This window comes from Phytophthora infestans, genomic scaffold, assembly GCF_000142945.1.
Source record: "Phytophthora infestans T30-4 supercont1.16 genomic scaffold, whole genome shotgun sequence".
Classification (NCBI taxonomy): domain Eukaryota; phylum Oomycota; class Peronosporomycetes; order Peronosporales; family Peronosporaceae; genus Phytophthora; species Phytophthora infestans.
This window is the reverse complement of record NW_003303743.1, coordinates 911,166-922,649: the sequence shown is the minus strand read 5'-3', so window position 1 is coordinate 922,649 and position 11,484 is coordinate 911,166. Positions and strand designations below refer to the sequence as shown.

The following is an 11,484-nucleotide window of genomic DNA, read 5'->3' as shown; positions in this document are numbered from 1 at the left end:
TGACAATTAGGAGAAGTATTTTTTAGCGGAGCTCCCACTATCATTGGCATTATCCGCTATTGCAAGACTCACATTGAAATCACATTCAAGTTTTGGATTGCGTATGGAAGCGTCAATGTCGGAGCTAAATTAAAAAAAACGTGAGACTTAGCCAAGGAGTCCGACCAAGCTGTCGAAGATGCTGAGAGACAAGGGTCCCAGTACGGGAGAAGGACTTAGATCCTTCACTGGTTGTGAGAACCGGAGAGAGAGAGTGCTAAGGCAGCTAACTTATTTACTTTTACTTTTTCTTCTGCCTCGGATTGAGTGCAATATCCATTATCAAGTTCCTGTGCACTAAAGTAGTTTTGTAAATCCAATCAAAGGTATGTGGATGATGCTTAATAATTGGGTGTTTACACACCTCGTGCACTATTGTCAGCTCCGTCCAAAATTGCCGATGCGGCAGCAATCCACAACTCATCGACACGACGCTATGAATGGCTCAAACTGCAATCTTAGGTCATCCTATTAGCTACAATAACCCCAAAAGATATGCATGTCAAAGTGCCAGGCCAATGAAACCAGAGGTGCATTCTGTAAGACAGTTTTACGTGAGTGGGTGCGCGTTTGACAAATTTCGCACAATACTAATTAGCCGATTCCGTGCACACATTGTCTTCACTTGAAGTTTAAATCTAGATCAACACTGTTATAATTCTTGCTAGATCAATAGAAACACTAATACGTGTCTTGTGTATACGGAAATGTAAAGTAGAAGTATTATTGGGCTTCCGTTTTATGACTTAGATCGGCATATAAATAATGCATTAAAACGAGATAGGAACAGGTATTTCTATGCGCTCGAATTGCGTTTTCAAGCGCGCAAAAATGGTAGATTTACATGGTGTGATTTGCCTGGAATCCAACTTGGGCGCTCGATTTAGCTCGATTTATTGGTCTTCCGATTTGCCGTTTTTTATGGACCTCGATATATAAAACGACATTATTTATTAAAAATCGAAGATATAAAGCAAATACGTCTAAGAAAATCTACATTACATGTATGCAGGGGTGAATTTACGAGATGATTTACGGTAAAGTAAATAAAGATTTCTAGCCCAGCCCTTCTTTCTTACAAGAAAGATTTTGATGTGACATAGCACCACATTCTTGAGCACTCAGGCAGTTCGGCGTGAAGCAAACTTAAAACAGGCCCCTGCCCGTTCTCCATTTTCCGATAGATTGAATTAATACCTCGGCGGCGGTCATTTATTAGCTGAGCTGATTTTTGACCAATTGTATCGCCATGAACTCATGCTTATCAACCATGCGACTCTTCACGATAGGATCCAAGATCTTGTTGTCAGCAACAACTCTCCTCCACAGGAAAACTACTAGACTAGTATGTGTGCCCAGCATAGACTCGCGTCATTTCAGGATCTTTTCGTTTGCAGTCAAGTCGGTGGAAACGTAGTCAAGAGATGGGACGTTTCAACTTCAAGTCTTCATTTACGTCATGGTTGGTGATTGCTTTTGCGATTTCCACTGCCAGTGGGCAACAAGTGGGCACCAACTGTTCGGATGCTCGTATTCGTCGATCCTGGGATACGTACAGTACGACGGAGAAGGCTCTGTATCTGGAAGCGGTAGGCGTTGCCATGGACTTGGGATTCCACCAAAAATTCGTCCAAGTGCACGTCGAGTTCATGTCGGAGAAACAGGCGCATCAAAACTGCATGTTCATCTACTGGCACCGCATGCTGCTATTGGGCTACGAGAATATGCTGCGAAGCTTGGATGCCAAGTACCGTTGCTTGACACTCCCGTACTGGGACCATCTCTCGGCGTACGCTCGACAAGCTGCTGGCCAATGCAACTATCTACTGGGCTGTACACCTTTTCTCACGGACTCTGGTGGTGCCATGACGGGCGTCAGCGCGCGGTTGATCATATACAACGTGTCCATTGCGGCTTCGTACTCTACATGCGTCAATCAAGGCATCCTGTCTCACTTCTGCGGCAACAACTCGGTCTGCGCTCAGTGTGTCACTCGCGGATCTAAGAACTATCTGGCAAGTACTCGTTACCCTGGAGAGGCTTCACTAGGTTCGATGGCTCAGCAGGTCTTCACTTACAGCGATTCAGCCAGGTTCACGCAGGCAGTCGAAGGGGGCGTTCACAGTAAGTTTTGGTGCAAATTCTGTAGCGTATTCAATGCCTTACCAGTGTGGCTGTTCTCGTAATGTGATTAGACACCATCCACAGCGTTCTTAACGGCGTTATGGCGTGGTTTCAGTCTCCGGCAGATCCGGTTTTCTACCTCCACCACTCGTTGATCGACTTGCTGCAAGTAATTTATCTCAAGTGCCAAGTGGGCGGTACAAACGTGGTGCTCTCAGCAGCAGACAAAGGTAGCGACCCTCGGTGGTTTAGCACATGTGCAAAAAGAACTACTGGCAACTATACGAGCGATGACACCATCACGATGCGCGCCAATGCAACGGATGGGAAAACCCTTGTCAATGTGTGGGAGGACCCCAACAACATCCTTTACCCATTTTTCAAGGATTTACCCAGCAAGTATGCGGATTATGTCGATGCTAAAGACCTGGGGAACTACAGCTACAGCTACGCGATCAGTGGAGGACTGGCCAACATGTATCAAAACTGCAAAAATGCTACCAATATGGCTGCGGTTAACGGTACTATCACGACTCTACTAGCGAGTCGGAGCAAAACACGCGACCGTCCTTCTCCAATAATCGAGCCGGGAACGAGTTACGACGAGAAAGTGAAGCGTTGGAATGTTGCGCTGTACGAATCTGCTCGCATTGTTGGATATGAAGAGATGGCGGCCAGAGAGCAGATGGAAATGGTGCTGTGTCAATACCAAGCCGACTGTCTGGGCGGCGTTGAAGACTACTCGGACATCTTTCGAGCCAACTTTCATGTCGATGGGCATACGCGATGTTACAACATCGTGGCGGGTTTAAAGACGGGAGATTTAGTAATTGGTATCCCCAAGTGGAAAGACATCACGAGCCGCTTTGTGCCGTGCGCCGCGTACACGAAGAAGAAGCCTCTCTTGTCCGATTTCGCTAAGGCTGCCACAGCATTTGCCACAGCTTCCGCTTAAGACTCTACTACTGCATGAAGTTGCTGTAGCAAATTTGCAAAGTCTTCATGCTGATAACGAAGAAATGCTTAGGTAACTACTGTAGGCCACCTCTTACGTTAGCAACCTCTCATGCGCTATTGCGACGCCATGATGCGGTTGTGATAAAAACTATAACCTTCAATTTGATTTTTGTTAATGTTTTTCGATTGGAGCCTACTTATCTGCAGTCAAGATGTACAGAGGTCGGAAATCTCATTGATAGAACTCCATGTTAGCACGCAAATCCATTGATCACGATGAGTTCAGCAATTGAAGTTAGCTATGGACCTGTTCCGCAATTCATTGCGTTACTAAGCTAACTCATTTTTGAATAATTAGCTTCTCATTTCGCGTATCTTTTTGTATTTCTCCATCACAACAGCTACAGCGAAAAGGTAGCAACCCAATCATGTGTTGTAAGCCCATTTTTGTTGCGCAACCAGGATATTATTCCAGACTGTGCTTTACTAAGTCGACGCAGATTCCGTGGAATCCCTAAGTCTGTGGACGGCTCCATGTTTCTGTTTGGGCATAGCACGTTGCAGCAGCAAAGTTACTATCGTGAAAAGATCGCTGAGCTATTAGTTCGGAGCCAGCGTTTTTCCGTTGGTTATGGTGGATTATTTGACTCACAGTACAACAACAATATTAAAAAAGGGTGTCACTTACCGATCAGCCATTTTTTCGCGAAGACACATCGCAAAAAGTTTAGATTTCAAGAAACCCCCGACTTTTCAAACCGACACCTTGAGCAGACACAGGTCGATCCAAATCTTACGCAATATCTAAAACCGACGGCCCAACTGAGCTCTGCAAATGGTCACCTTCGCACCGCGATCTTGGACAGAGAGCCGCCCCAAGGCGACGCCATCAACTCCCGTCCGCACATTCCTCTCTCGATCCGTCGCCATGTGAATTGCTCAACAAACGTGCCAGTATTCAGGAACCACTTTGCAATTCTCCTTGCAAGCCTCAAACGCCTCGACGTCAAAGCAAGGCCATCAGCTCGCGGCCACCTTTCTGCAACCATGCGAATCGCCACAGTACTTGCAGTGGTGTCTGCCTACGGCGCAGTCGTCGCCGCGCTGAACCAAGAGGGTGCCGACCATGCGATGCTACGCGACCTCGCTACGACGGGTAATGAAAATCTGTCCCAGGTCACGCCCCTATCCTTCCTCTCCGCGTACGCCTACAATCCGGACCCGTACGCGACGTGCTCGTGGGGCCCGGAGGTGTGCGAGTTGAACGCAGCGAAGAACGACCTGAAACTCGGATCCACGTGCTCCGCTGATGTCCCCGTTCCGTCGGATAACTATGTGGGTGACAAGCGAGTCAACAAGTTTGACTCTGGTCTCGCCTCGACCGACTATCCATACATCGAGATCACGTCGACGGGCCCCACCCCAGGCTTGGGCGGCTCGACTGAGGCGTCTACAGGACATCTCGCGTGGGCTGGGTACATGAAAGACCCGACGAAATCGCAGAACAACATCAAGTTTCCAGGAGTTGGTGTGTACGACTTGGCCATCTCCGCGTACGATTACGACCGCTTCGCTACTTGCGATGGATGCGTCGCCGTTCGAGACACGTATCGACCTCGTTTCAGGGAGGGGACGTGTCCCTCCTCGGCTTCCAGTTCGGTTCCACTGAAGCAGGAAGGGATTCGAGTTCTCACTACACTGGAGACGCGCTATGCCATGTTCACTTCGCCCAGCAACCACCTGAACAACCCTGAAAGTGACGCAGCCTGTAATGTTGAGTCGCAAACGCAACAGATTTTCTACGACACGACATCTGCTCCCTCCGCGGGCATGTGCTTTAGCTCCGATGGTGTCAAGTGCAACCTGGACAAGCTGAAGAATAACCCGTTCACTACCGTCGAGAGCGTCAAGCGTCCGAATCTGGAGCTCGAGAAGAGTCTGAACGACAAGTGCGTGTGGACCTGCTCCAAGTCGATTGCGCTCAAGGAAAAGTATACTGCGTATACTTGCCCACCAGATGCTTCCCAGCCCCCAAGTACTTGTGAGGGTCTCCCAAGTAGCACTTGCAGCTTCGAGGCGAGCATCAAGGCGACGGGACACGACATTGCGGAAGCGACCATCAAGCTGAAAGATTCGGTGCAGGAGGCCTCGAAGAAGATCATCAAGGAGTTGGAGAAGCCCGCAAACACCGACGTCGCCAACACCATCCACTACAGTCTCCCGTGCACGTCATACGACGAAGTTGGCACCAACGACAAGTGTCATTACAACGTCAAGCTCTCGGATGTCCTCGACGTCGGACCGAAAGCTGGTGGCGGCCCCAAGTTTGTGACGGATCTCACGCTTAACTCGGAGAAGCCGTCCGACTACGTGTTCTGGCGAGTCAAAGTCGGGAGCAAAGATTGGGCCACCTGGAACCCGAACAGTGACGCCGAGTATTCGTTCAAAGCATCCAGTACGACTGTCAATGTTGAAGCGTGGACAGCCTGTGGACAGATTTCATCGATTGAGATCGTCGTCAAGCTCTATCTCCACCGTTCGCTGACTTGCGATAAGTTTGTGGAAATGTGGACCCCTCTGGTTACGAAAGTCTACGGCGAGGACACGTACTGCAACGTCCCGGACAGTGACTTCAGTCTCTTCAATCTCAACTACGACTACGATGTCATCATCCCACCTGTGTCAGGTCAAGACTTGCTGAAGGGAACGTACAAGCACGTCAAGTGCGATATTCGAGTCCGCGAAAGCACCGCGGCAGAATACTCGGTGAATCCAGCTATACTCGTGAGCGAAACGAGCCAGAACAAAATCGACAAGAACTTTGCTGTTGAGCTTGTGCATGATCCCCACACTGCCCCGAAGTCAGTTTTCCGCGTTGAGTGTACGTTTTCCCGCGATTCCTACGGCAACAACGGCAACAATGGTAACAACGGCAACAATGGAAACAATGGAAACAACGGCAACAATGGCAACAATGGCAACAACGGCAACAACGGCAACAATGGCAACAATGGCAACAATGGCAACAATGGCAACAATGGCAACAATGGCAACAATGGCAACAATGGCAACAACGGCAACAATGGCAACAATGGCAACAACGGAGGCTCCGTTACTGTTACTGCACCTGAGAATTTCATCACGTGCTTTCACAGCTTCACCATTACCGACTGTGACAAGCCACGTATCGAGCCTGGTGTTGAAGAGGAGGACGTGTGCGCCTACGACTGTGCAGACAAGGCACAGCCCGGTGCCTATGAGGCCTGCGGTGGAACTGTCGTTTCCTCGAAGGGGACTCAGACTTTCGTCAAGACTTCCGCTGACGAATCTTGTTGCGCCGACTGTGATCCTGATCTCAACTGTGTTGCCTTTGGATCAACGGATGTCAAGCGCTGTGAAGTTCCATCCGCGTATCCGTATTACTCGAGGCTGGAGGCAGCTGAGCAAGCAGTATTTGCCAGTGGGAAGACGACAACGATGATGGCGCTGCTCGGAGCAAGTGCTATGGTTGCTGTTGTGGCACTTGTCGTCGTGAAGCGTCGTACTTCTCGTCCTCAAGAGGTCGACGATGCTTACTACCCACTACTCGAGTAAGCTGGAGTTTAGTTAGGCAGTTGCTACTTTGAAGAGCGCTGCTTCAGCTGTTTTACTTTGGGTCATTATGACGTGGTTCTTCAAATGCTTGAAACTTTGTCAGTTTGGTTTTTAGTTATTGGATAGGAGTGATCAAAGCATAATGACAAATACATTTACTTCTTGCATGCCATCTAAGCCTCGCTCATTTGTGAAATCTGATGCAGTACCGACCGTCGCTGCGATACTAATACCGGTACTGAAAGGAGCTGATGAGGTCTGAGTTACCTGCGCAATCTGATAGTACAAAGTGTAGCTTTGCTTCAAGTTCCAGGATAAGAAAATAACAGTTCATTCGATGGAGACCCTACGTGGAGTCTTCCCTGTGGTGCCGACGGAGGCGCTTTTGCGCGTGGTGCGTATGGCATAAATGTGTCTGGGTGAATTTGTAACATTCGTCGTGACGTAAAATGTGTCATTGAGCAGCTGGAGATCTGCGACCAAAGTGTGACAGTGGCGTCCACCTGGCTCCTGGAGAATGAGTGGCAAGATCTCCTTGATGCCGCGGAGGACGAGGGAGAAGAGGAGGAAGATGGGACTCTCAATAATGTTGCACCAAATGCTCAACAAGGCAGAATTCTGGTGGTTTCCACGGAAGCGCAGGCTGCAGATGGAGCCAGACAGGAACAACAAACACTGGGTCCGATCTTGGCTCGTCGCCCAACCGATGGCTACCAATACCAAGAAGATTTAGAGAGTGAAGAGGACGAAGAAGAGGATGAAGATGAAATGTACGATGACTCGGGCGACGAAGGGGAGTTTGCGCTGGAGAGAATACCACCTCTGGATAAGAGGATCACGATCACTGCCACCTTAAGAGAGAAGGGGGAGGTAATCAAAGCTGATGACTTCTGGGTCGCCTTTGATGGCCAAGTGGTGATCAAGAGCATGATCGGTGTGTTTTTTCGTGGCAATATCGGGCTGATTTGAAGAAAATACCTGCTGAAAATTGTTTATTTGTGGTGAAAACCAGAGCTGCTTAATACGACGTTGAGCAAGCTGGCTCATAGAAACGTGGTATTGCTGAATATACCGGCGAGGGAGCTGGACGAGGTACACTGTGTTGTTGGATAGAGTGCAAAATTGGTGGTATGTTCTGACTGATTACCACGGTGATTGTAAAGGCAGCAGCAAGAGCGAGGCTCGAGTCGATACTGACTACAAAAGAGTGCAAAGTGGATGACGCAGCCGTGTCTGTAGAGCAGCTGCAATCTCGTCGGGAAACTAGCGATCGAATTGCGCTTGCGATTCTGCTCAACGGGGGAGAGTCTGGGAAATTATCGAGTTCTACAGCGACAATCACGGTGCCTATGGAGTCTGCCGGTCAAAAGCGGAAGAGAGACATTGCGCCTGAAGAGTCTTCTCGTCTTGGTTACTTTGTTCGTGATTTCGTACAAGTGAAATTCGTATCTTTGTATGACATTCTTTGCTGTAAATTGCAGGCTTACTTCTTCCCAGTTAAGGAGCTGGACATGGTGTGGCGCACTGTAATGCACGCACACTTATTTAAGGGACGATTTGGAGAGAAGATCGAGTTCCACACAGCAGCAAGTGGCTCGTCAGTGCAGCTAAAACGTCGTTGAAGGAAGTTTACTGTACTAATTTCTGTCTGCATCTGGTAAGGTTCAGCAAGCGGGAGTTTGACGAGCTGATGCACGTCCACAGCTCTGCACTGGCATCTCGCGCTGCAACACTCGGTTTCTCCCCCTTGTCAGAGCTTAAGTGCTGTTTGATTCTTCCATGCGCGGCAAATGAGGAGGAAATATTTCGCGTCGGAAAGAACGTCCACACCACGCTAAAAATCGAAGGAAGTTTGTATTTTCAAGAGATGGAAACCTGTGCTTCCAAACCTCGCAGTGATCAGCTCGAGTGTCCAAGTGACAACGATTGTCCAACGGAAGAGCGCTTCCGTCAGTTTGCGAGATACCGCGTCAAGGCGAAAGAGGTTGGTTATTATTGAGTGGCTACGCATTCGTACGGTGATCTCACGTGTGGGTTTATGCGATTCGGTGCAGTCTGTATCCGCAGAGGTTGCCCTGCCAAGTCGAACTAGCGTGGATCCTTATATGTCGTACCAGCAACCGCGCAAGATAAAATACTGTCTCGAGATGTTGGATTCATCAAAATGGACCTCTTGTCTTGATGATTAACGAGGACACAACAAGGGGGTTATTATTCGGTATAACTGGTTACTTGGTTAATATTACTTCGAAGTACTATTTTCTGTCATGCAATGATTGTTTCTTTTAAGAAAAGCTTTTTTAAAGTATTTTTTTTGTGAGAAACGGTCATAGTACGCAAAGTTATCGTGCTCTGCTACAGTAGCTAAGCAAACTGACAAAAATGTAAATCAAATTGGGTCGCACAATGACTTTAAATAAATGTCGAAATAAAAGGTATCCGCAAAGATCGATTAGTTGCGTCAGTTCACTTTAGGTAAGGTCGCGACCCTTACCAGCGTCTCGTAACCATTGAAACACATCATGGGTGTTGATCATTTCAGTATTCGCATCATTCGGCCACAATTGGATCTTTCTTCAAGTCTCGTGGAGCATGTCAGCTCTTACTGGTCTCCTTGTGGCTTTAACCTTCTGGGCTGTATTCGTCAGTGCGTTGAGTCTAAATGGGTCTGAAAATGTCACGTTGGACACGGAACAGAATACCGAACTCCTCCTCATGGCGGAGGACGATCCGGATCTCTTTTGCTCGTGGCAGAACGGGTTATCGTGCATCTTGGACACTGTTACGAGCACTTTGAAACTTGGAGAGCCTTACAAGTGCGATCTACCCGTGCCAGATCCCTTAAAGATCTTCGAGAACGACTTTCAGCGTTTCGCACGCGTATTTCTATTGAAAAACCTAAAGCCACAGTACATCCAGCTCACGTCCACCAAACGAGGGTCTTCAACGACGCTGACCACCAGGCAAACCTTGTGGAGTCAATATCTGGCAAATCCAACGTTGGTACAGAACGAAATTAAGTTTGAGGCGCCGGGGCTGTACGATCTGGAAACTATCGGCACTGGGTACAGCCGTAAAGCTATTTGCACGGGCTGTGTTGCAATTCTTGACAAGTTTCGTCCACGATTCGGGTCCAGTGGCAGTTGCCCACTGACGGCCGGTATCACAAGTCCCCAGCGACTAACGAAGACGACATTGGCTACATTTCAAAGCTACGATGCTTCGTACAGGACCTACACAGCCGACAGCAACGTAGTGAATAACGCCAACAGTGATGTGCTGTGTGGCGTCCCCGGTGTCGACAAGTTGGCCAAATTCAAACTTTTCTACGAGAGCGAGAAAGATTGCACGGGGGCTTGCTTTGACGATGCCGCCTTGGCGACAAACATGGCAAAGCTCAAATCAACTCCGTTTTCTAACGCTCTGCAGACCCCGCTTGCTGTCTTGGAGGTCGCACTTAACACTCAGTGCACTTGGTGCTGCCGTAAGACCAGGAAACTGAAGGAACAATTTACGCCCTACGATTGCTACGCCTACAGCAGCCAGTCTCCAAGCTGTGTTGGCGACACCGCGGTCCCCAGTGTGTGTTCCATCGACGTGTGTCTCCAAGCCAAAGGCTCTGACGTGGCAACAGCGACGGTCGCTATCAAGAATTCCATCCAGACAGCTTCAACCGCAGCGCTCAACTCGCTGACAACCAAGCCGGCAGCAGTCGATGTTACAAAAAACATTTACTACACTATTCCGTGCACCAGCTTCGACAAAACTAACGCCAAATGTCGCTACTCTGTCAAGTTGTCGGATCTTCTTGACGTCACAACGGGGTTTGCTGCACCGTTTCCAACTCCGCCGTCCGAGGCCGCAAACAGCAAAGAGTACGTGTTCTGGCGGTACAACACTGATGGCTCGACGTTCGTCAAGTGGGATCCGCTCAGTGACAGTGCAATTTCGTTCGTGGATGCAAGCACGACGCTCGTGCTGGAGGCGTGGACAGCGTGTGGTAGGGTGAACCAGTTTGCTCTTACTGTCAACCTTTTCGTGCAGAGCGCGTTAACGTGCTCTAAGTTCGCCTCAATGTGGAATGTTGTCGAAAAATATGGGATTCAAGGTAGCGAGGGCGCGTCTTGTGCGTATGGAGGAAGCGATTTCGCTATCCTGAAATTTGACATGGCAGCTGCGGACGTCTTAGGGCAAGTGGGCAGCACGGTCGCAGTCAAATGTGATATTATGGTGAAGGAGGCGGGTGCGAAGGACACACAAATTGTCACGCTGGTAGACGACCAAATCTCCACTCGCATTAGCAAATATTACGGTGTTGAACTGGTGAATAACCCGACTACTGCGCAGAAAACAACCGGAGTTGCTCGCTGCAAGTTCACACGTATAAGTCAGACCAGCACACGGGTACAAACCTCCACGGATGTCAACGCGATCGATTGCCGACACACATTCACCATAACCGACTGTGAAAAGCCCGAATTGAAGTGTGAGAAGAAGGAGGATCTGTGTTCCGTCAGATGCGCGGCTGACTCAGCACCGGGGATATATGAGGCTTGTGGTGGGGCAATTGTTACATCGTCAGCGACGAATACGTTTCTGAAGACGCCGATAGCGCCGACCTGCTGTAACAAGTGTAACAAACCGCTGGTTTGCACGAGTGTCAGTACGACAGACATTAAGCGATGTGAACCTCAGCCAAACCCGCTATTGAAACTCGAAGCGGCCACGACAAACGGTTCAGAGCCGAATTCCATGAGTCTGACCAGCTTA

At 49.0% G+C, this 11,484-nt stretch overlaps 3 protein-coding genes across 3 annotated transcripts; all 3 read left to right on the top strand.

Annotated features, from left to right (window-relative positions):
• Positions 1-1,463: 1,463 nt before the first annotated feature.
• PITG_22861 (uncharacterized protein) lies at positions 1,464-3,118 on the top strand (the record flags this gene model as incomplete). The annotated part of the gene is made up of 2 exons (XM_002902819.1): positions 1,464-2,163; positions 2,235-3,118. 2 exons carry the CDS (start codon positions 1,464-1,466, stop codon positions 3,116-3,118), a joined length of 1,584 nt encoding a protein of 527 aa, XP_002902865.1.
• Positions 3,119-3,955: 837 nt separating this feature from the next.
• PITG_08795 (uncharacterized protein) lies at positions 3,956-6,816 on the top strand (the record flags this gene model as incomplete). Its single annotated transcript, XM_002902818.1, has 2 exons — positions 3,956-4,050; positions 4,083-6,816. The coding sequence occupies 2 exons, from the start codon at positions 3,956-3,958 to the stop codon at positions 6,712-6,714; spliced, it is 2,727 nt and encodes a 908-aa protein (XP_002902864.1).
• A 1,427-nt stretch (positions 6,817-8,243) lies between these two features.
• Positions 8,244-8,982, top strand: PITG_08794 (uncharacterized protein; the record flags this gene model as incomplete). The annotated part of the gene is made up of 2 exons (XM_002902817.1): positions 8,244-8,311; positions 8,377-8,982. 2 exons carry the CDS (start codon positions 8,244-8,246, stop codon positions 8,711-8,713), a joined length of 405 nt encoding a protein of 134 aa, XP_002902863.1.
• Between the last annotated feature and the right edge of the window lie 2,502 nt (positions 8,983-11,484).